Source organism: Periplaneta americana, chromosome 8 (assembly GCF_040183065.1).
Source record: "Periplaneta americana isolate PAMFEO1 chromosome 8, P.americana_PAMFEO1_priV1, whole genome shotgun sequence".
Lineage (NCBI taxonomy): Eukaryota > Metazoa > Arthropoda > Insecta > Blattodea > Blattidae > Periplaneta > Periplaneta americana.
Genome location: NC_091124.1, coordinates 162,493,404 through 162,519,798, shown reverse-complemented (window position 1 = coordinate 162,519,798; position 26,395 = coordinate 162,493,404). Strand labels below are relative to the sequence as shown.

The 26,395-nt window shown below is 36.5% G+C and overlaps 1 protein-coding gene across 6 annotated transcripts in view; it reads right to left on the bottom strand.

The window, feature by feature from the left end:
• Vps15 (vacuolar protein sorting 15) overlaps positions 1-18,844 on the bottom strand; it is a 158,757-nt gene extending 139,913 nt beyond the window's left edge. For 5 of the 6 annotated variants that reach the window (XM_069833973.1, XM_069833972.1, XM_069833974.1 and 2 more), the window contains exons 1-4: positions 18,605-18,844; positions 17,507-17,687; positions 9,314-9,463; positions 1,118-1,525 (exon numbers count right to left, since the gene is read on the bottom strand). In XM_069833973.1, coding sequence (XP_069690074.1) covers positions 1,118-1,525; positions 9,314-9,463; positions 17,507-17,687; positions 18,605-18,696 — 831 coding nt within the window. In that variant the 5' untranslated portion in view covers positions 18,697-18,844. The remainder of the gene's footprint in view (positions 1-1,117; positions 1,526-9,313; positions 9,464-17,506; positions 17,688-18,604) is intronic. The other variant, XM_069833977.1, reaches the window with a different exon arrangement.
• Positions 18,845-26,395: the final 7,551 nt, after the last annotated feature.

Here is a 26,395-nt window from a genome sequence, read left to right as displayed (position 1 = left end):
GTAGGAAGAGGAGAAGGTAGGTAAAGAAAGAGAGTGAGAGGGAGAGAACGGGAAGGAGAGGGTGAAATGGAGGCAAGAGAGACGGAGAAGATAGACAGAGAAACAGAAACAAACTGAAATGGAAGAAGAGGAGAGTTTGAAAGAGTGCAATACAGAGACAGAAGAAAGAAAAAGAGAAATGAGAAATATAATTATAAAGAGACAGAAATAGGACAATCAATAAAAAAACAGAGGGACACTAATAAATTTCATGAAGAAACGAATGTTGAAAGTGAAGTCAACTTTAAAAAAGCTTTTTATTGTGTTTTTTATGGCAGTGCTCTTCAATCTTTATTTGAGTGTTAAATTCACAGACCAACAAAGGGTAAGGGAAAATTTCGAAGAGCGGAAGGCAGAAGTAAAAAGCATGAGATTTGTTCAACAATTAATCTCTTAATATTTTAACGTCGATTAATAAGTACAATCAGTAAACCTTAATGTTTCAATTCTCTCTCCACATCTAGGTCAATAAGGAACATGTTGCTATCTTTCTATGACAAACTCTGTCATAGGTGCATTTCTGCAAGGCATAGTGCAATATTAACTTGTATTTGGTTCCTCTACTTTGATTGCTAAAATAACTGTGAAGGTTTACTTTCATAAATTTGTGGACGAAAAAATGAGTAACAATTTTAGCATGTCATTTAATGTTAAAACTAAAAAAATCTTTGTCAATAGGGAGCCATAATAGTACATGCTGTACTGAAAGTATGACTCTGTATCACTTTTCAAAGCAGTACATATTACATATACCGGTACGAAATGTTATGCAATGTTACTCCAATATCATAAATAGCTTCAAATGGACCATTACAAGACAGTACAGCAAAATAAGTAGACAACTGAAAGTTAGAGTGCTTAAATACAATGGCTTTATATGAGTATCTTTGTGCAGAGAGGAGAGAAGAATATTTTTGACTTATAATATCTGATGTTTCATTTAATTGAAGGTGATTAAAAGAATATAGAAATTCAAACATTTCTCACATACCAGCGAAAAATATTTCTCAGACTCGCTGTTCAGAAACTTCGTTTTACGGCCATATAACAAACTCTCATAGTAATTTTGAACACTCACCCTTATATCTGGATCTTCCAGTTTATCCAAGTGCTTGAAGTCATTATTCTCACTCGAGCAGTATGCTAGCAGTTCTGAAAGATCAAATGGGGCATCATGAACCTCATTAAACAGTTCTGCCAATGCACAACCTACAGAGAAGATATCCATGGCTGGGGTGAGATCTCCCTTGCGCAAACTCTCTTCTGGTAGCAAGACTTGACTAGAGCCATCTGGGTTGAGAGTCTGTATGAACCTCTCTGGAGCAATGTAGCACGTACGCCTTCTTGAGGCATCAAAGAAATAGGAATAATCACCAGGATTGTCCTCTGGTAAATACGTTGGCTTAAAGGAAGCAAAATCTGCCAGTAGCACCCAGTTCCATGAGGTTATCAAAATGTTCTCGAGTTTGATATCTCCGTGACACACCTGAAACAAGAGTAAGCTGCCATAAATTATCGGAATGTTCTCGAATTTGATATCTCCAAGACACGCCTAACATAAGAGCCAGGCATCATAAATTATCAGAATGTTCTCAAGTTTGATTATCTACGTAACACACCTAAAACAAGAGCATGCCACAAAGTTATGAGAATGTTCTAGAGTTTGATATCTCCACGATAAACCTAAAACCTACAAGAGTAAGCTATCATAAATTATATATCAGTGTGTTTTCGAGTTTAATATCTCATAATATCTAAAACAAGAGCAAACCACCATAAGTTATAAAAATATTCTCGACTTGCACACCTAAAGCAAGAGCAAGCTATCATAAATTATCAGAATGGGTTTGATATCTCCATGACATTCCTGAAACAACAGCAAACCACAATAAGTTATGAAAATTTTCTCGAGTTGAGTGTCCAGCAAACACCTGAAACAAGAAAAACTCATCATACTAATATTATATCACATCCAGCAATTCGCGAAACCAATGTTTCCAGAACTACAATCTTGAGTTGTGAATTGTGGGACTAAGTGTAGGGAAAGCCCATCTCTCAATAGGTGTTTTCCCATATAAACCATCAATTATATTAATTTTATTATCCTCCAATTTATGTTAAAATTTAATCAAACTCGTAAAATCTCTTATCTCATTTTTGGAGTAGAGTTCAAATCTTCGACTTCTGTTCGAGAAAATATCTATAACATCTCTGTAAAATGATAGTACAGCAGACTTCCTTTTAACTGGCACCAATGGGACCAGGCAAGTTCCGGTTACGAGATAATTGAATAAGTATTTTAACAAATTACATGTTCTTATTTTATGATGCCAACCTGTTGAAACTGTGGCCATATGAAGCTTATTTCGCAGTCACTTGATCATAACTAAATAACATAAAACTGTGTGGATTTTCTTTATTAAAATACATCACTGAATACAAAAACACACTAATTTTCGGTTTGCATATCCACTGAACGATCTTTGTTTTGCTTGAAGCCCTTAGGTGAGGTTTCCATCGCACACGCCAGTGTTGTTGTAGGAAGACATCTTCATAATAAATGTCATCTGCATTATATATTTGTTCTGCAATAACATTACTCTCAGAAACAATTTTCTGGAACTGATCCACAGACACTTCGCTGGCACTCCTTTGTTCACCAGATACAACTAGTTTTCGGATCCATGTCTCTCTTTGAATCTGTTAAGTCACCCAACGGAAAATCCACACTCACCTCAGTTTCTTTTTCTGGTGCAATTTCTTGTAGTAGAAGAAATACACATTCCCTCAGATCTTTTAATTGCGAACCATTCATATAGAACACGATCTAATTCTTCACAGTGGGACTGATGTACAGTTTTCCGATCTTCTGCAAATTTCGCAGATTCAGTGTTACTTATGAATCGTCAGAGTTGACTGTCTTGTTTCTTTATATCATATAAAGTTAAACTTCCAGCTTTATATTTGTCCATTAATTTGGATCTACTAACTCCTCTCTCCAGTTTCTCTGTAATTCAAGCTTTTGCTTCAGTGTGAGGATATTCCTCTTGTGCTTAGTGGTAGGAGCCATGATGCTATCTATCACACGAATGAAACTTTTACACGCTGTAGGAATAGAGAATTTCACACTTTCCTATTTAGACTCATCCAACACCTCCTCGGAACAGGCGAGTTCAAGTGGTAAATTTAAAGATATTGTCTGTGCATTGTTTGCAAGGCCCAAGTGGCAACTTAACGATGCTACCCAATCTACTTCAGGGATGTAATGGGGTTTTCTGCCTATGTTTCCATGTGTAAACAATATACATAATAAACGCAATATGCGCATGTACGATCCACGAAAACCACTCAAATCTTCGTCTTCTTCCCATAAATGACTTTTTTTTTTTTGGCCTAGCCAAAAATGCCGCTGTTTTGGTATTGCCAGTTACTTGGGTTCCAGATACGAGGGATTTTACTGTACTTACCACAGATTTACAAACAAAGACCTCTCCATGCTGAGAAGAGCAAGTGATGATATAGCCCTTGACTTTGAGAGTTTCGAAGATACGTCTTTATAAGCTTCAATGCTGAGAAGTGTTTCTCAGGAGAGACAGATTATAATTTATTAGTCATTAGTGACTTACATCAGGTAAATCTGAGCTTATCAAGTATGGCCTACCTATGCAATTCAACGAAACTCTCTTTGCACGCATCTCATTCTTTAAACAGTAAATATAACTCACTTCTTTGTTTAGGAAAGTCAAAAAAGTTATAGTAATTCTATTTCCAATTGAAAAGTTTCTCTTCTAGAAACTTTTTTTTTAATTCTGAAAATCTCTCGCATCTAAAAGGTAGAGGAATTTTAGCTCAGAAATGTCACTGAATCTGTGGATAAAGTTAGCTTTCATGACATCAATGACTTCAAAAAACTTGATTTTCTATCTTCATCTCAAATAGTTTCTAGTTTTATTATCTTTCTAACCAGCAAAATAATTTATAGCTGAGAGATGGCTATTCTAGTTTAACTTCAGATAGAATTGAAGTCTTCTCTGACAAGGAATGTGCATGACCTCGAACACTCAGAACTGTACGAAAATGTGCTTAGAATATAAATCGCTCATCCCAAAAACAATGGTATGAGTCATTCTCATGCAAAACTGCATGTCTTACCACGAGAGACATTTGAATGATCACCTATTCAAGATCTAAGAGAGGAACTTTGATAATGCGAAGAAACAAAATATTGATATAATAGGATCAATCAATCTTCTTAATGTATCCAGCTGTTTGCTGACAACATAAAGTCCACTATAGTCCACTGGAGTCTATTCAGTTGCTGTTTTTCACGAGAAATGAGGGGTATTTTGATCGGTGTTCATTATAATGCCTATTGCTAGTAGCCAGAGTTGGGGTGTAGTCAATATATACTGCAGGGCTGTGTCTTCTGCAACTGGTACTGATAATTTTAATTTACTTCTTTTGTGGTTTATGGATGGACAGTATAGAAGAATGTGTTTCAGATCTTCATCATGATTATTACACCACAGACAAGTAGGATTATCAGAAATGTAAAATCGGTATAGGTACAATTGAGTGACAATGTGCCTGTTCTGGCTCTTGTTAAAATGTTTGAACATGTCTGGGCAAGTTTTTGTACATTTCCGGGTCATTTGGTTTCTTTTGTACAGACTGTAAAATTTTTCCTTTGTCAGAAGAGAGCCAATTGTTAATCCATAGGTTTGTAAAATGAGACTTTACTGAAGCAAAAGCACTGGATAGAGATATCACTTGAAGAGGTCTTGGTTGCAAATATGTTGTCTGTTTTGCAATATTATCGACTTTCTCATTTCCAGGTATTCCACAATGACTAGGTATCCATTGAAATGATATTTCCTTTTGGAGTTCTTTTAGTTTACTTAGTTGTTTCTGAATTGGAATAATTCTATGTGCATATAGGTTGGATACATATTTAATTATATTAAGTTGGTAAGTATGCAAATAGATTTTTCAGAAATTTGAGTAACACACTGAAGAGCAGCATCAATAGCTAGCAATTCAGTGTCAAGACTGGAGGAGGATGAACATGGTATGAAATAACTTTCTTGATATTTTGGAATATAATACCCTGCTCCTGATGTCCCATTATTAGGATTTAGAGATCCATCTGTATAAATTTGAAGGTGATCCCTATATGTGCTGCATGGCATCTAACTTAAGAATGTATGGAGGATCATTTTTGGAATGATTTCCTGGAATTTGTATGCTATGTTCTGGAATCACCCATTTCCATGGAGGAATTTCGTTCACAACTGGACTTTTAGCAATGAGTGTGTCTGTGATATAGATTGGTATTTCTTGATATTGATATTGGTATTGATATAATAGGACCAAAAACACACATATTTCAATGTGACTATATTGCTATATTTCCCTCTGCTTAAAATAATTACACTATCTGAACAACAAACTTTTTCTACTGACCTGATTAGTGTTGCACAGCTATTCAGTTTTCAAAGTGCAGGTGTGGGATTTCAATGAAATGGTCAAAGCAAAGTGGAACAGAACAATATGCACAGCTGACTAAGGCTATTTTTTCACATTCAACATCACTTCCACATTCAAGCAGTCCAATATCAAATGCAACACTAACTACATTTTCAAACGATGACATTGGTATGTCAATGTCATAACCTGCCTTTTGCCAAGCACATTGTAACATAGGCTTGTACTTCGGTGCAGAAAGTTGACTGTACAGCACAGAGTAAAGTCTGATGATGAAATGACAATCATGTAACTTTACTTGTGGTTTTTCACATTGTAGTCTTACAAAATCAACGATCCTTCTCATGTGGAGCCTATATTGCCTAAAGAAGTATACATCAAGAGGTTGGCAATATTTTGTTGTCTTCGGTGGCAATATCTTGAGAGTAACATCCTTGTTCGAAAAACTTTCATCTAAGAGTATAATCTTTATGGCCTGACCAGGAATCACACAGCAACAGGCTCTTCTCATCGTCACACACATGTTCATCAAGGTCTGTAGTTAGAAAACTTTTCATATGCTCTTTCGTCATTTTTCCACTTTTGCTTGCCTCCACATAAATGTTTCGTGGACATGTTGCTTCAAGTTTCTTTGAAATATTTGGGCCAAAAGTGCCTTGTGTCTCTTGAAAACAGATATAGAGCTGTTAGCTAATCTGCCACTCACTGATAAAGCCACATCAATTGTATAGCTGTGTGTAGAACTATGTACAGATTGCAACACACCAGCTGCAGTTTTCTCTCCTCTGTGAGATAATGTTGAGAATGAAGACATTTCATAATTAAATTGACTTTGGTCACTGTTCCAAACATTTTCTTTGTCCACATTCCCGTCTCTTACATATTTGGTCACTTCCTCCACAAACCCTTGTGCCTTCTGACGAATACTATGATCTTCTTGTATGTTAAAAAATGTTATGTTTTATTTAACGACGCTCGCAACTGCAGAGGTTATATCAGCGTCGCCAGATGTGCCGGAATTTTGTCCTGCAGGAGTTCTTTTACATGCCAGTAAATCTACTGACATGAGCCTGTCACATTTAAGCACACTTAAATGCCATCGACCTGGCCCGGGATCGAACCCGCAACCTTGGCCATAGAAGGCCAGCGCTATACCAACTTGCCAACCAGGGCGACTCTTCTTGTATGTCCTTACATATGATGAAAGTAGTAATATGCCTGGAAAAAATGTCATATTCAGCCTTAAGTTTGTTGAAGCTGTAAATTTGTCCAGGCCAACCACTTTAGAGCTTCTAGTGCCCACATTTGCAGATGCCAATAGTGAACTGCAGATCCATACACTCTTGACCTATCAAATTGTGATATTATATACTCTTTTAAAGTTTTTAATTGTGATAGCCTGTTTCCCTTGAAGTAAGCTCGACCTCGCCTTTTGCTAGTCACATAATCTAATATTAACTTGCAATTTGATTTACTTCAAATGCAATTATAGTGCCTCATAAGTTTTCTATAGGAGTTGAAGCCACAATTGTAACAGTCTTCATAAATGTTCTCCAGTATGTTGTCATCAACATCTTGTAATACACTGGGTCTCGACATTTTGGGTGGAGATGGTTCCTGTTGAGCTGGAGATGAAAGTCTTGTACTGCTGGAAGAGCCAATTTCAGGTACGGGCTCTTCCTGTCCTTCAAAATCACTATACCTATCCAGTGCATCACTGAAATGTTTGCATAGTTATTTCGTAAACGATTTTCCCATTTTTCCTCACTCTTATTAAGTCTCCGGATTTTCTTTTGTCTTCAGGCAGAAGTGTTTTTGTGTAACTGAGACTTTTGTTTTGGAAGTACAGCACAGGCCTGTCTGCCTAAAAATAAAGTATAAAATACTACCTAAAATTATTAATGTCGAATTTATACTTATCTATTAAATGAACGAAACTCAAATCAAATTCAAAGCACCACATGCACTACCACTCCTCTAGCAGGCAGCGGAGTCTGGGTGCTATTTCTCAAAAACATCCATCTCTCTCTATTCTATTGTATAACAAAATAATATAATAACAATTACAAATTGTTAGGCAAATTTTCATAATTTTCTGTCCAATTTTACAAGTACTCGCCCATAAGTACAGCATACACACTTAGACAAGCTCATCTACTATTCTGATACCCAGTGCAAGAACATTCTTGCTTACATCACGTGTACAGAGTGAAGCGGTCCCGCACCATCAACCGACTTGGGACTTGGACGTAGCTAATATAATTTAACAAAATTATTTTTTACAGGAGCACTTTTTTATGCAATGAAATTAAAACTGATACAATTTCTTCAGATAGAGAGGAACTAGTTGATATTTTTATCTGTTTTCTGTGGAAAAGTCTATCAATATCGATTTATCTATTTATGCCATTGTTAAATATTAGGTATTATAAAATATGGTGTATGCATAGTTATAAAAATTATACTCTCAGCTATAATATGAACTTTTATTGGCATGTCTATCGTAAGTCATTTAAAGTTTATGCCCTTTGAAAAAGGAGATTTTTATGGAATTACAATAAATTTAACGTGTTAAAACAAGAAAACTATGGTCCGTGTTAAAACAAGAAAACTAATGGACCAACGAAAACAGACTTCACACAAAAAAGTATCTCCTACTCCTCTATAAATACATTTTTTTTCGAGGAATTACACGGTTGTAAGGTTTTTTGCTGTCCGATTTCACATGGAATGTCCCACATAAAGAAAGTAAAGAACCAGTTTCCACCATGAACATAGACCATCTATCCCAATGCAGTGCAATAGAACAACACAAGAGGATATAATCCAATTTACCAGCTATCTGCTGAGATGCAAGAATGAATCACATCTAATGAACATCATTGTAAAAAAAAAAAAAAAAATTAAATAATACTGAGATTCGTGTACTTCTACTTGAATTTATAAACTGATATCTAAGAAGCTGAAATTAAATAAAAATAAATAAGCACAACATAGGCATCAATAGTTAAATGAATTTAAAATAAACAAGAGAAAGTGTATGAGCATGTGTGTATCTTTATAGAATATTTTAAAACTATATCTTGCGCAACCTTCGTGAACCTTGGCATGCTGATGTTGCTAATATGGTATGCACCAAAATATGCAGTATGGATTTTGCGCAGCCCGCATGCACATGCCTGTGCATCTGCGTGTTGTTGCATCACCATTATGTATTGATAGTTGTGTAACAAACGTTGTGCTGTGTGGTTGGAATTGACAATGGGTCTCGCGATGGAAGAAAAAGTGTTCATAGTGGAGTATTATTTTCACTCGTATGGAAATGGTTATCAAGAAACCTTTCGAAGGACGAAACATTTCCCGTGGAACTGAGTTCCCCTACCCATCACATTCCCCCGATCTTACACCACCTGATGCTTACGTGTGGGGAATGTTAAAGAAGAACATTTTCAACTGTAATGTTCCACCCACAACTGTGCCTGCATTACATCAGAAGATCGTCTCGTTTTTCAGGACTCTGCAGCAACCTATGTTCCGGAATATGTATCAAAATCTGCGTGATCGTTATGAACACTGTCTACAGCACAATGGAGAACATTTCGAACATTTACATTATCATCCCGATAACTAACAACAACAAATAACAGTAACATATTGTTCCAGTACTGTATATTTTGGTGCATACTGTACTTCACAAATCAAACCTGATGGATGATGAACACAGAAGAAAAAAGAACAAACAAATTCAAACTGTTACGCCTAGAAACTACTATGGCTTTATAACACTTACACCGACTTTGTGGCACTGATGGAGAGCATACAACACTTGGAAAGCAATCCAACGCTTCTCGATGTCTGTTAGGAAAGGCCGTGTGCTGATGCGGTCATATAAACTGTACTTCACATATTCCCGCATGATGAAACCTGCCTTCTCAGTTAACTGTAAATAAAAATATGTGATGAGTGACAAGAGGAGTGTTCATATTCCAACGTTTATTCACATCCTTATAAAATACTTTAAAACCACATATTGAGCAACCTTCACGAACATCACCATATTAAATGAAGTAACATGCATTTAACACTTTGATGAATAGCATCCAAAGCAAGAAGACTATTAAGTACATCGAAATTAAATATTCCAACAATTTTGAGGATGATTTAGATGGCCAACTGGTGGCCCACGGGCTGTAACCAGCCTGCAATTTGATTTATTCCAGCCCTGGGAGTCTGAAGCTTACTTTTCAAAATCATAACTTCATTACTGTACCGACAAAGTACTCAATTCTTATCAGGACACTTCACAAGTTTACAGTGTTATGCAGTAAAATGTATACGTTCTCATTGTGTTGGATATTCTCTCTTAAAGCTTCAACCTGTCTTCTAATAACAGTGAGCCCTTTTCTGATATCCTCAAAATAATAGTGACTGCTTCCTGAAAGCTAGTTCGTGGGGAGAGGGGTGTTAAATGTTTAACATCCTGGCTTTTGTAGAGGATAAGAAAGACAATTCTAGCAGCAATGTATCTTAGCTGTTAGTGCACCTTCAAAAAGTGAACACGAAGTGTGTGAAACTGTTACAATTAATTGAGGTTCATGTTGTGGTGAGTGATAAAGTTGACAAAGGATGATAGTGAAACCTGAGTGGGAGTATGACTATTTTTTATATTGAATAAAAACCACAAACAACAGTGCCTAGTAGGTCTTTATGTACTAGCAGTTTTCAGGACCCCAATCTGAAGAGACATTATGTGGCAAACCATGAATAAAACTTTGAGAAACATTAAAGTGAAGCAAGAAAAAATGTCTGATCAGTTACAGAGAAACTTCTCCAGCAGAGAGCTGCTTTTATTAATGAAACTAAACAACAAGAACCATCTGTGCTGACTTCACACACACTTTACTCCAGAAGTTGCCAGAAGTAGATTACAAATGACTTTAAATATAATTTCTAAATGGGTCTCAAAATGGAATCTCACCATTTCTTCAAAGAAAACTGAATACATAGTTCTTACACGAAGGTACTCTTTAAATAACTATCAGCCAACTTTAACCATTAACAAAGAGCAATTAGCATTCAATAGAAACCCCAAACTTCTTGGCATCACATTTGATAGAAAATTATTATGACTAGACCACATATGTAACATCGTACAACAGTGTATGAAAAGACTTAATCAAATTATAGCAAGCAGACAGTGGGGATCGGACATCTTAGTCATAAGGCAATTCTATCTTGCATATATCAGAACAAAATTAACATATGGATGTAAAATTTGAGGACATACAGCACGTTCAAATATAGTGAAATTCAAAACTCAGCACTAAAACTCTGCCTAGGATGTCCCAAAACTCTATGGAAATTGAATGGGATGCTGAACCTCTTAACCAAATTATAGCAAGCAGACAGTGGAGAAAAATACTCATAAAATAAAAAAACTACAGTTAACATCACCACAATATCCACTACATGCATTGAATCCAGACCCCAAAACTCCAAAACAGTCCTTCAGATATGCAATCAGTCAAGCACCCACCATAATGAACACAAACAGCATAGCAAAGATCCCAGTAACTCATGACATACCTCTCTGGGAATGGAAGAAACCAAGAGCCTTTCCATCTCTACCAAGCAACAATACAAAACAAACCAACAATGAAATATTAAAGGCAGAAGTACTTGAGATGATCAACGAAATATATGATGACCACTTTCATATATATATATATATATATATATATATATATATATATATATATATATATATATATACACAGGGGCGGCCCGTCCTTATGTGCTACAGTGCTACAGCACAATGATATTTTTTGCTCAAATAAAGTGTTTGCAATACCATAGTATTTGATCTGCCATTTGACAATTTCCCGTTATTATGTTCATGACGCGTTATAGAGTGTTTAGTCTTCGCTCTTCGGTGCCTCAGGGGGTTCGTTGTGCTACTCAAAACTTACATGACAATGTAGACAGTTAATGCGCATGTGCGAAGCTGAAATAACTGCTCTGATTGGCTATTTTTACGCGGGGAAGTGCTGTAGTAAGCTTCAGCACAACACAGCTTGGAGATTGCAAAAGTAAAGCTTAAGGAAAGAGTCCTTGTTTGTGGAGGAACTCGGAACTATGTACAATGTATTTGGTAATTCAAATGTTCGACTGCTGCTGCCATCTAACAGGTTTTTGAGATACCTCTTGAATCAATCAGCAAGTGACAGAAAATTGAATCCCAGAAAATTGATGCCAAGGAGGTATGTAACCGTATAATTCAAGAAACTACTCATTGTTTCCAATCTTTAAGCTACCTAGACGCAACAAAATTGTTAAACAGCGAATTTTTTGACAATTTTTTGCATAATTTTCCTGAACGCGAACTTGAAGTTGCTGTCAACAGCTATAGCCTATTGTACTGAACAAAAGAATGTTAAAGACACAACTTGGAGTTCTATACGGAAGATCAGACTTCCGAAATATAGATGGCTGTTCAATTGTTACAAAACATTGTCTCCAACAATTCACGGGATCCATTCTGTGAAGTAACGAAGTTGTTAAATATTTTGGTTACAACACCAATGACCACTGCTGAGCCAGAAAGATGTTTTTGTTGCTTGAAACGCATAAAAACGTTTTTAAGGAACACTAAGTCCCAGGATCGCCTCACTGCTCTTGCAATACTGTCAATAGAAAAGAGTATAATGTCCAGGATGGAGGGATTTAACGTTTAACACCAGGGTAATTGACAAGTTCTGCAGTAGGAAGGAACTCCATATTTCGTCACTAGGCGAGTCTCAAATTAAGATAAATGCATATAAGTGTATTAGTAGGCCGATATAGAGATTGTAGCACACTCATTATTTTGACCACCAGCCGCTACTGTATATATATAAAATATTTTTTATTGGGTTATTTTACAATGCTGTATCAACATCTAGGTTATTTAGCGTCTGAATGAAATGAAGGTGATAATGCCGGTGAAATGAGTCCGGGGTCCAGCACCGAAAATTACCCAGCATTTGCTCGTACTGGGTTGAGGGAAAACCCCGGAAAAAACCTCAACCAGGTAACTTGTCCTGACCAGGATTCAAACCCGGGCCACCTGGTTTCGTGGCCAGACGTGCTGACTGTTACTCTACAGGCGTGGACTATATATATATATATATATATATATATGGATCATTATCTGAAGAAGGCAAGTCTGTAGCTGGATAATACATCCCATCAACACACATCCCATGCTCTTCTGTTTCAAGCCTTGCCACAGAGTTACTTGCTATTGATGCAGCTCTCCAATACTGCAAAGCTTCTCATTACAGACAGATCTGCATATTTACAGACTCAAAAACAGCCCTTCAAACAATAATCAAATATACACCAACTGCTTATGCTTTCAGAGTTATACCTATAGTGCAATTAATAAATCTGCTTTCTAAAAATGGTAAATATATCACCTTTCAATGGATACCAGGCCACTGTGGAGTGCAAAGTAACAAGATAGCAGATGAAATAGCAAAAACTGCATCAAACTTTTTACCAATACCACAACCTACAGATTTCCTTGACAGGATAATAAATAATATTCATAACATGATAAATAAGCAATGGACAGAAGATTGGTTAAGTGGACAAACAGGAAGAACACTATGGAAAATTTTGAAACAACCCAACAATATTAAAATCTACTGTGATCTTCCTAGACAGGTACAAACTTTTGCTGCATGGGCTAGAATTGGACATCTTGTTGCGGAAGCTTATTTACATCACTTTAAATTATCAGTCACCACTATGTAAAAAAATGTTTAACAGAAGAAGAAACAATAGAACATATTCTACTTCAGTATAATAACACCAACCATACAGTGCAGGAAATAATGAAAAACCACTCATTACATGAAATTCTCACCAATCCACAGCTCTGGAAAATTACATATTTGATTTACAGTGGACATCACGTAATCAGCTTATAGTTGGACACATGTATTAAGAAGTAAGAAGTAAGTAACATGTTTACAAGTCAACTAACGTCCTACATGAATTCTCCACATTCCAGACTACCTTCTCTCTGAAAATCAGACCATTTTCCCACTTTTTTCATTAAAAAAAACCTTCAGTGTCACGTGCTACAGAAAACTCCCAATTTCCTTCAGGATCCCTACAATTTTATTCCAATTCACTCTGTCAAAAGCCTTTCCCAGATTCACAAGTATTACATATAACTTCTTTATTTTTCTCTAGATATGTTTTGCCAATTGTCTGTAGTTACAGTGGCACAAAATCAATGACAGAAATGGTAAGTGGTTTGTCGAACACTTAAGCCATAATTAAATCACAGTACCTACTCTACATTTTAGACCTCTTATAAAACAAAACAAAAAAATCTTACCTGTCGAACTAATTACTTAAAAGTTGGGCATGAATTGGAAGGCATGATATTTCACAGGCTATTTGGAAAGAAAAAACAATTTTACTATACTTCACATCCAGAAAATCACAAAAAAAAAGGCCTGGATAATTTCCATGACAAGATTCTTTGGTAATTTGGTAGAAAACGTTGGTCAATATGAAGGACATCAATGACATCGAGAATCAGTGACAGGTTAGGTTTGATTTGTGGTTTGCATTGCATATTATAAATTTTTGGTAGGCACACCAAAAACCTGAACAAACCAAACCTAACCTGTCACTGATCCTCGATGATGTCCGCCATATTGACCAACGTTTTCTACCAAATTACTGATTAGTCTTCCTTCTTTTTTTTTTAATATATTTGGTTATTTAACGACGCTGTATCAACTACTAGGTTATTTAGCGTCGATGAGATTGGTGATAGTGATATGGTATTTGGCGAGATGAGGCCGAGAATTCACCATAGATTACCTAGATTACCTGGCATTCACCTTACTGTTGGGGAAAACCTCGGAAAAAACCCAACTAGGTAATCAGCCCAAGCGGGGATCGAACCCGTGCCCGAACGCAACTTCAGACCGGCAGGCAAGCTCCTCAACCGACTGAGCCACGCCGGTGGCCTCTTCCTTCTTTGCTTAACCTAATCTAACAGGATGGAATCCAATCAGAATGGGAGGCTAGAGTATATAACTGTGGTAGGGGAATGGTAGTGACATTTCCTCAGAAATAACCAACAAATGTTCCGAAAAAACCAGGATGCTTCCAGCATTGACTTTGTTTCATATGAAGCCCCTTAGCTATCAGATGATTTTGTATCTTATTGCGTGATATTAGTTCACGTACCTTTTAAGCTTTTATTGTTTTGCTGATGTCTTGTGAAACTACGTTGGTTAGTGTTGTCTGTTGTTAATGTAGAGTTGTGTAAAGGAAGTATGGTTTCAAAGTGACGATATCACTTGTTGCCGTTATATTTAGGCCTACAGTTCTGGTAACATAGACTTATAACATTAATTTATTTTCTAGGATGAATATTAGTGAGCATGGTATTACTGTAGTATTAGCAATTGAATGAGTATTTGCAATGAAAATTTAGGTGTTGAATTGTTATTTGTTGTTTAGTCAACTGTCCGAAGACAGCTTTGAACCTAACAAGTGATATGCATAAAGCAATTAAGATAGGAGATAATGGGGTAGAGTGGGCAAGTTCCTTTCCCCCTGCATTGCATACATTGCTGACTAGGTACATATTACACTAGGCCTAATGAGATTTCAGATGGATTAGCGATAGGTTAGAGGTTTATTAAGATGTGTGTATTAGTGAAAGGTTAGGGTTTATTAAAGGCGTATATTGAGTTAGGATTGGTTTGTACGTATGTTAGTTTATTCATATGAGAGTAGATGACAAACTTTGGAGATGATGCAGTATTTTTTGATGGAAGAGAACTAGCGAGAGTGTTTTCAAGATAGAGTGATAGAGACTAGTGGAATACATTATTATTTAGCGAGTGGTGTTTGGATTTGCTAATCTTCGTAGTGTATCCAGCTATTTGCTGACAACACATGTTCCACTTCGTTTCACTACGAATTTCCTCTTCTTACAAACGATGGGTAAAAAGCACGATGCTTGTTGTATATTTCAGCAGCCAGATTCCAAAGATGAGGTGTATTCAATATGTACTGGAGAGAATTGTCCAAGGTTACAGGGATTGCAGATTTTAGATTAGTTCTATGGATGCTTGCGACAGGGCAGTTTAAGAGGATATGTTCCAAATCTTCTTCGTTATTGTTGCACCAACAACAACTACTAGAGTCAACAAGATTAAAGCGGTGAAGATACTTCTGAGTGATAATATGCCCTGTCCTGGCTCTTGCCAAGAAAGTTTGTATGTGTCTGGGAATGTTGCGGAACATTTGTAAATCATTAGGTTTCTTTTGAATGCTTGGCCTTTATCAGAAGAACGCCATAATTCGACCCATAAATTTTTTAAATGAGAATTAAGTGCAAAATATGCGCTGGTTAAAGAAGTTATTTGCATAGGTTTGGGCCCCGAAGATGTTGCCTACAATCTCATTTCCAGTAATGCCGCAATGACTAGGTATCCATTGGAATGCTATTTCTTTTTGAAGATTTGAAGGCGTTAAGTGTTCAGTATGTTACGGTTTTAGAGGGTTTCTGTGAAGGTTATTATTTACAATTATGGCTTTTGCGATGATTTTCGTGATTTTTCTATGGTAGCGAATTTCTGTAATGATTATGTCTCGTGACCAGAATATTGTACGAAATGGAACTATAAAAATTGGAGATTTATCTTTCGAAGAGGTGGAAAAATTCAAATATCTTGGAGCAACAGTAACAAATATAAATGACACTCGGGAGGAAATTAAATGCAGAATAAATATGGGAAATGCGTGTTATTATTCGGTTGAGAAGCTTTTGTCATCTAGTCTTGTCAAAAAATCTGAAAGCTGGAATTTATAAAACAGTTATATTACCGGTTGTTCTGTATGGTTGTGAAACTTGGACTCTCACTTTGAGAGAGGAACAGAGATTAAGGGTGTTTGAGAATAAGGTTCTTAGGAAATATTTGGGGCTAAGAGGGATGAAGTTACAGGAGAATGGAGAAAGTTACACAACGCAGAGCTGCACGCATTGTATTCTTCACCTGACATAATTGGGAACATAAAACCCAGACGTTTGAGATGGGCAGGACATGTAGCACGTATGGGCGAATCCAGAAATGCATATAGAGTGTTAGTTGGGAGGCCGGAGGGAAAAAGACCTTTGGGGAGGCCGAGACGTACGTGGGAAGATAATATTAAAATGGATTTGAGGGAGGTGGGATATGATGGTAGAGACTGGATTAATCTTGCTCAGGATAGGGACCAATGGCGGGCTTATGTGAGGAGGCAATGAACCTCCAGGTTCCTCAAAAAGCCAGCAAGTAAGTAAGTAAGCTAATTTCTGTATTATGTGTTATGCAGTGGAAAGGAATGTCTTTCTTCGTAAGATATGATGTTATAGGCCTATATGACGTAATGTTGGAGTTTTGCAATTGGGTTCACTTTTTCTACGAGTTTCACGCATATGGTTCGTAAGTGTTCATGTAGCCGAATGGTTAAAGTAATGGAGCATAGAAAAGTACGGTGGTTCGAGTCTCGCCATCGGCAAGGTAAGTGAAGTTGTGTGTTAATGAAAATGTATGTAATGTAGATATAAAATTAGATAGTAGAAATAAAGTCGTGGGGTGTGGAAAAAGGTGAAGAAGAATGGAAGAATGAGAGTGTAGGAGAGTGCGCGAGTGGAAAGAGAGAATGTGAGATAAACGTTCGTTATTTTTTGTCTCCCCATAGAACATTTTCTAAGATGTTCGGATGATATTTCTTTCTCAAAATGCGGTGTTTCTCTTCAATATGCTTCGAGATATTTCATTAATATATCATGTTGTATCTGTGTATTTTTTGCGCTCTTTCGTCGTTGTCTGTGTATGGAAGCACGCCCCAAATGTCAAATATTTTAAAATTTCCATTTTATACCATTTCGTATTACAAATAAATATGCTTTGTTTCATACCACGGTCCTTTGAAATGGCAAGCAATTCACTGCTGATGCAAGTTTATTGCGGATCTCCTCAACTTTTTCCTTATGGGTTGCCAGCGGCAGTGTGGGGTCATGAATGGCAAAAACCTTCACGACAATTAGGCCCTCTTGTGTACGAGCACGTGCGACTTTGAGGAAACGTGTACTCCCCAAACTGAAACGTAAAATAAATTATAATTAATCAATCATCCTTGCCTCTTCACAATAAAATTCTTTACTAACGGGAAGATTTATTATAAGTTAATCTTACTGCCAAACAATCTACAGTTGCATCAGAAACGCGAGGTACTGTAAATATCGGATTATAAAATTAGTTAAACTAGCGCTGAGGTAGTTCTCTTCGTATTCCGCTTATACACCTTGCATATACGAATGTGTGACTAGTTAGGTTTGGTTAATTTAGGCCTTTGTTATGTCTTGCATATAAGACCAACTGCATCTTCACAAAAAAAAAATCCTTAAAAATTCAAAGATTTTTCACTTCCGAAATCACCGTAACTACCTCGGCGCCAGTTTCACCATAAGATTAATCAACTATAACGAATTTCGAACAGAAAGATAATGGGTCTGACTTTCATTTGTGCCGTTCTTACCGGAAATTTTTTTAGTTTTCTTCTTTATCCCTCCTTCCTCTTCCACGCACTTACTGACAAGTAGTCTCACTGTTAGTGACAAGTTTAAGTATAGTTTGATCAGGGAACAGATAGTAGCTCCACTGTCGGTGATAAGGTAGGTAGGCTATGGTTTAATGAGATAGATTACTGACAAGTAGCCTCACTGCAAATGACAAGGTTAGGTAGGGTTAGGTTTGAGGAGATAGATTAGCGGAAAGTGCGAGAAAAAAAACGACAAATTAATGTCAGGCCCACTACCCCTTTGTCTACTAATTTTAATTATTAATACTGGTATCGAAGTTATATACGAATTTAGAACCAGCATAAATATAACAAAGTTTCAGGCTATGGAAAAAGATTGGGGAAACCGTGTTCTCTTAATTCATCTATATTCTTATTCAAGTGTAATATTATTCATAATAAACATAATAATTACAGGAACATTACTTCCACTTACTTGACATCAAATTGTAAATCCGCATGATCAGTTAAATAATGTTCAACGGGAAATATTTGGGATGGTGCTATGCCCACTAATTGATTCCCCATAGTGCCAAGCTTTACTTCGCTTTTTACACAGTTTTATACAATATAATTTGTACAACTCATATTAATTAACACACACAAAACCAAAACATGTTTTCCATTTCTGTCATTACTTTGATAGCTACATTAGCTGATTTCGTATATTTCCTACAGCCAGTCTTCTGTCAATTTATTGCCAAATTCATACATTTCAATAATATCCCTCCTTCAAGCAAATATCTCTACATGTAGCAAGATACATAATCTATGAAGAGATCATGACATCAATACTTCCAACGCATCCGCCATTTTGGGGCTAATACAACCAAAGACGACCAAGAAAATAATCAAAAATAGAAAAACATTCATAGACATGTTTCTCGCGTCAGGATCATCAAGTACTCTGAGATTACCATGAGCAGGTTGTGTGATTGTAAACTGCGCATCCTGCGCATGCGCGGCCCTCTCATGACGCCTCGAGCGAGGATCACTGCCAGTGTGGGGACGTCCATCTGAATCCATGTTATCAATTTTTTTATTTTCTCGCAAGATATTTCTCGCTGGCGAAAACTCTGCAAGTGTGTGTAAGTAAACAACCTTTACCTCCAAGCTTGTAACGTGGGTAAAACATGACAAAACACGCTTTCAGTTTTTCTTTGTTACAGTAGAGTATAATTATTATCGAAATGTGAACGTGAGGCCAACAGCCGGCTGGTCTGTCTGAACCTTTCAAGGGCTGTGGCACCACAGATAATTATTTGTGTATAATTGAGCACCCACGTACAATAATGGGGTAAGTAGTTACGAAATATATTCATACTTACCCCATTATTGCACGTGGGTGCTCAATTATGTTCTTTCATGTCCTTCCAGTCAAAATACTAACAACAATACGACCTACCCCACAGTTTTGCGTTATTTTGGATGTGAGTGTCGAAATACAATTGTAATATTTCATTGCTATTATTGGGTTTGAAACGGAATTGTAGCGGTTTTATCCGTATTTAGTTTAACTTTAATACTAGTGAACCATTTATTTGATTAATCGTTTGTCTTCGAAATAGGCCTACTTTTTATAAGCTACAGCTCATCGTCTTCTTCTATAAGCAATAAGGACAGAAGGACAGAAATAAAGGATGCGGGTGTCGAAATACAATTTTAATATTGTATTGCTATTTGTTTTTCCCTGGGTCTGAAACGGAATTGTATTGGTTTTATCCGTATTTAGTTTAAGTACATTACCAGTGAACCATTTATTTTGTTTATGCCGGGCGTTGTTACACATTTATGCATGAAAAAAAATGCTGCTAATTAACAAAACTATGTACTTAACTTCATAAAATTTACATGAAATATGATATATCAGTTGTCTTTTTCCTTTTGACATTGCACTTATATGCCGCACACACAACAGGCATGTTTTTTCTTCGTTTTTTTTTTTTTGTAGTTCTTACCTCCGTTATACAGCATTGTAAGCAAACGAATTTTTACAAAGGTGGGCGCTTAGTTCAGATCTGCCGTGTTTCGCGGTGGCACCGCAAAGAGCGCTGTATAGGACAACATGGCCACTCTAAAGTCTTCTCTTTCTAAGACCCGTAACCAACGAGCTAGATACTATAGAGAGGCCAAAGACTTCTCAAAGTTGAAGACAATTGAACATTGGTCCGCCATGTTTCGGTTAGTCAAAACAAAGGGGCGTGGCTCGGATGTTGTGTAGGAAATGACTGTGATGAAGTTAGTATTATTGTGAATTGAGTTACATATTAAGACTATGTTAATAAGTAAAAAGTAAAATACACACAAAACTTCACGTTTTATAACAGCTGTAGGCCTGTTTTTATTACTTTCACTAAATATAGCCCAGATATTAAATGACAAGCTATACTCAATGCAACCAAAGCAAAACACCTAAAGACGGATGAATGTATTCGGCAGAAGAAAAATAAATAATTTCTTAACTTCGTCACAAATTTAATGACCTTACAGCTAGTCTAACCTAATATGAAATTATGTAATTCAGTGCTCACCAGGTGATTTCAAGAGAGACGACGTATGTAACTAATAGGAGTAAAATATAGGAAAGGTAGCGGCGAAAATTAAAAAAAAAAAAATCCAGTAATTAAGTTATTGAGAAAAATTCTTTGAAATTGGAATTAACACAGAGAACTTTTGAAAACTGCAATTATTAAAACTACAAATAACCTCTTAGCATGCAACATAATAATTAAAGAATAACACTAATAGAAAGTTACTCATGATCATAACTCATCACATTTATTGAAAGGATAAGATACTTACGATTAACATTGTTATCAGAAACAACAGGAGCCACAGCTAGCTACACTTCTTTTCGCGTGATGGAGACATCGTGTTCTCTAATATAATTTGAAACAAACATTGATCTCACACGTGTCTCGCAACTAAGCAGAGGTTTTTGCAGAATAAAACTGTTCTTATATTATTTTGAACAATAATGACAAATTGTGTGTGATGCAAGTGCTAACTTTCCTCTTTGTTAACAAAAAGAGCCCTACGCATTAATAAAAAGAAAATTGGATTAGGCCCTATAAACACAATAAATACTAAACTCTTGATGGTACAAACTTATTAATACAGACATTTCGCTTATGCTCAGTCCGTCTTATCTTATAATTCTCTGGGGCAATGGTACCTGTATTGAGAGGGTTTAATTATCCAGCAACGAATATTATGATTTACGATACATTTCATTTAAATCCGAGGGAATGAGACATTTTTGGAAATTTTAAAGTCTTAATTATTACTTTTTCATTTATAAATCAGCTTCTTTACAAAACCTATAGCGAAATGTTTAAATTACATATTGATGTATCTGAAAAATATAATACATATACCAACTCGTTGCAGTGTACCTTTGATAAGCACTCCTTGCGGAGGCTGGCGGTACTATAGACCGCCATGTTTTTTAGGGAACGATCCATAGTACTGTTGGCCTCCGCAGGGAGCGCTTAACAGAGGTCTTCAGCCTCTCTATAGTATCTAACTCGTTGCCCGTAACACACTTGAAGAGTTTTCGCCAGCGAGAAATGTGTTGCGAGAAAGAGGCGAAGCGCCTTCCTCCACACACTTGGCGAGTTCTCGCTATCACAGATCACACCTCGCTGTGATCATCTATGCACTGCCTTCATGCAGAAAGCATTTATCTGATTATAGTAATGGAATCACTCGGTGGGGGAAATATTATAGGTTATGTGTTTACGTATATTGTCGTACTTAAATATATAACCTGTAAGTATAAAAAAAAAATACAAATTACATACGAACGCTTTGTTGAATCTGAGTATTCAGATGATGAGGAAATTGAGTTACATGAACATATTTTGTTATTCAAAAGAAAATGCAGGCCTAAAATTAAAGCCAGAAATATCTGAAAATTACATTGTATCTTACGAAAATAAGGGCGAGTTCTGGACGCTGGTTTCGATTTCAATGATGATACGTTTAGGCGTTATTTCAGGTTTAATGGACTACAGTTTTTTGCCATTCATGATATGATAGAGTATTCTTTGCTATGTTCTGATTAAAATTATGTAAACTGTTAAGCCATCGATACATTATTTCACATTTTTAATTAATACTATTAAATCTCATCAAAATAAAATATAGCCCTATTTTCAGATAATCTGATATTTATCTCCAGATTTCTTCTTTAAGTTTCGTGTTTTTATAGTTTTCATCCCGTGTATCATATAAATAGGCCTACGGGTGACTTCGTACAAGTTCGATAAGTTTCTGACTGCAATTATCAGCTATCTTTCCTCATTTTCAAATAAAAACAATACAATTCATCGCCATCTGTCATATCTTTTTCTACATTCAATCGTCATAAAGAGTATAAATGTCAAACATCTTTGATAAATGTGTCAAGAAAATTCGCTGAGCTACCGATCCCAGCGACAAACTCGCGCGAGGTTTTTGCCTCGAACGAGAATCTCTTCCAGTGTGTGGACGTCCATTTGAATCCATGTTATCAATTTTTTTATTTTCTCTCAACACATTTCTCGCTGGCGAAAACTCTGCAAGTGTGTTATACTGGTGACAGACTACAGTACTAATCGCGATCAGACCCGATCGCGATTACCGAAAATGTGGTGACACACTAGGTCACGCTTGGTCCCGTCTGGTCAACAGCTGAATTACCATAGAGGAAACAATTTTCTCTATGTACATACGTATTAGAGTTGGGCAACACGATTCTTTTTCAGAAGTCGATTCCAACGATTCAATCATACGTTACGAATCGATTCTAACGATTCTTTCAGTCTGCGATTCCAACTATTCTTTTGAATCGTAACGAGTTCACGATTCCTCCTAGTCTGCGATTCCAACGATTCGTCAACGAACGTCTTACAGGACACTTTCCTTTGCAAACCACGGGTAGAACAAAAACGTTCTACATCTCTCGCATAGATGGCATAAGAGGCGTGACATTGGACTTCTCACGTGCCCATGTGTTGCTGTGTTTATCATGTGACTGCACCCAGAAGGGTGGGGAAAGAAGGGGATTTTTGCAGTCCTACCACAATATTAATAACATGCTACTAGCTCTATTACATGAACTTAATGACCAGTGCCCCCACCCCCCTCTCTCTCTCTCTCTTTCTGCAGCAGTAGTAATAGAATGAAATAATATTAAAATTATATATGTGATAATAATTATCCTATGTACAGAATTCAATAAATTTTGTGACACGATTGGCAATTCTGAGTCTCAACCAATAGAAAAATGTATAGATGTAGCCTACAATAGAAAAAGTTAAAACAATAATATTGCAATTTACAGTGTATACGGTAGTCGGTACAATATTGCGTTGTACGTATTTACTGTTAGTGGTTGCATGTCTATTAATTAAAAGGATACTATTATAATTATAGTGAATTAGTGATGGATAAGAATAAAAGGAGTTTAATTTGGAAATATTCATTGCAAATTAGCCCAGGACGTGCTAAATGTGAAATTTGTGCTAATGTGTATTCCTATAAGGCTGGAACTACCTCGAATTTAACACGACATTTAAAAAGTAAACATCCTACTGCTGCCGTAAAACCTGAAGAGCCAGAAGAACTAATTGAACTCGAAGAGGTAGAACCTACACCCTCCACGTCATCAGCTGCTGCACAATCGGAGCCACCATCCAAAAGACGGAATATTAGTCACCAAAACAAAATAAGTGATTTTGTGAAGCGACCATTATCAGTGTCAAAAAGTAAAATTATTGATGATATAATTTTAAAATTGATCGTGAAACAGTTTCACCCATTTAGACTTGTTGAACAACCAGAATTCCGAGAGCTATTGCACAATCTAAATCCAAATTATGCAATACCCTCGAGAAAGACCCTGTCAAATGCACTTCTAGATTGGACACATGACAATGTCAAACAGAGAATACAGACGTCCCTGGAAAGTGTTACCTCATGTTGTATGACTACAGACAGCTGGACTTCAGCTGCAAATGAAAGCTACATTGCAGTAACTGTACATTATTTAGATGAACAATATAAATTAAGCAGTGCTCTTCTAGACTGCTTCATGTTCAGCGAAAAACATACTATTCTAAATATTGCCAATGAGATCAGACGGCTATCCCAGGAATGGGGTTTGTGTAATAAAGTTGTCGCCCTGGTATCCGATAACGCTGCAAATATGGTTGGAGCCGCAAGATATTTAGGGTGGAATCACATTCCATGTTTTGCACACATTAAATCTTGTTGTGCAAAATGCAATGGGAGAAATAAAAGAATTGCGAGGAAAAGTGAGAGCAGTTGTTGAATATTTTAAAAGAAGCTCTCATGCTCTTTCAAAATTGAAGAACACACAAAAACAAATGGGACTCCCCGAGCAGACACTGAAGCAAGAAGTATCAACACGATGGAATTCAACACTGTTGATGTTCGAAAGTGTTGTGAAAAATAGGGACGCAATTTTGTCCTCATTAGCTATACTGAATCCTGCTATTTTGATTTCACAGGAAGATATCCAGATAATTGAAGAATGTGCAGGATACTAAAACCATTTCTAGAAATCACCCTGGAAGTAAGCTCGGAAAAGCAGGTCACAATTTCCAAGCTCATATTGTTTGCTAGAGAACTAACAAATTATATTAATAAGTATAATCAAAATAATAAGCACGACCTCATAAAAGCAGTTGTGACGAAAATTGGTGAAGAACTGAAGAAACGCTTCAAAGACATTGAAGAAAGAACCATTTTAGCAGAAGCTACATTACTAGATCCCAGGTTCAAAAAACAAGGCTTTCAGAATGAAATTGCCTACAGAAAAGTGAAGGATTCAATTTGTCAGAAAGCCGCTTCTGTAAGAATATTTGAGGGTGAAGATGGTAAAGAATCGAATGTGACAGTGGATTTCGAAGAGAGTGGTGAAGATGAAAGTGCGATATGGGGCGAGTTCGACTCCTGTGCTAAAAGTTCCTTCAGTCTTGTAACACCAACTGCAGCGGCTATAATTGAATATGATAAGTTCATCGAAGAACCTTTATTAGGAAGAAAAGCTGATCCATTTAAGTGGTGGCAAGAAAGGAAATTGTACTATCCGAGGCGACACGAACTCATGAAAAGAAGATTGTGTGTTGTAGGGAGTTCTGTGCCTTGTGAGCGTGTGTTTTCCAGAGCTGGAAATACTTTAACTGACTTAAGAAGACGTCTAACGTCCAAAAAACTAAGGAAGATAGTGTTCCTGAACTATAATTTGTAATGTGAAGAAAGTGGAATTTTCAACATATTTGTGGTCGATGAGAGTCTACATCATTATTTTCAGGTAGGCCTAACTACAAATTTCTCTTACAGTATTATATATTTATATTATAATTATTGTGTTCAAGGGAAATACGCGTTGGAACGATTAGGCAGACAGCTGTAAATCGCAATTCATTTCCATCTCGTCCGTCGGTCTTTGTTAAGACGTTCGTTGACGAATCGTTGGAATCGCAGACTAGGAGGAATCGTGAAATCGTTACGATTCAAAAGAATAGTTGGAATCGCAGACTGAAAGAATCGTGAACGAATCGTTAGAATCGATTCGTAACGTATGATTGAATCGTTGGAATCGACTTCTGAAAAAGAATCGTGTTGCCCAACTCTACTGTCTGACTCTTCATATGCCATGTTTGTTTGTTCTGTCACAGTCTAATATATACAGTCGCGCAACTTCAACACTTTTTTTTGCCAACATTCACGACACTAGCGCTCAAGCGGCAGGCAAGGCACTGGTCATAGGGTTGATACAGCCAGCACGTGCTTTAAAGGTATGCGAGATGTTATAATAACGTTTTAATCATGCGTCGGAATAAAGGCAATGTGTGCAATGACGAAAATTGCAGTAACAACAAGTTTAAATCTCCGAATTTGTCGTTCTTCAGATTCCCTAAAGACCAAGAGAAAATCATAACTCAGTCATAACCTATAATCCACGCTGTAGGTAGCCTATGTATTGCGTTCTATAAAACATTTATTAGTTATCAGTTACCTATTTGTATGTCAGGAAGGAGAGTTTAAATAAAAACAAAGTAAATACCTGTTACAATATATTATTTTTTTGCAGAGATCATGTGTAAATGTGTAACCATTCCGATTTTGGATAATGTATCTACAGTTTTTAATGCAAGTAATTCCATAATTTTTGTATTCGTGTTTTTTTCTTTATATTTTTCAAAAGTTGAATGTT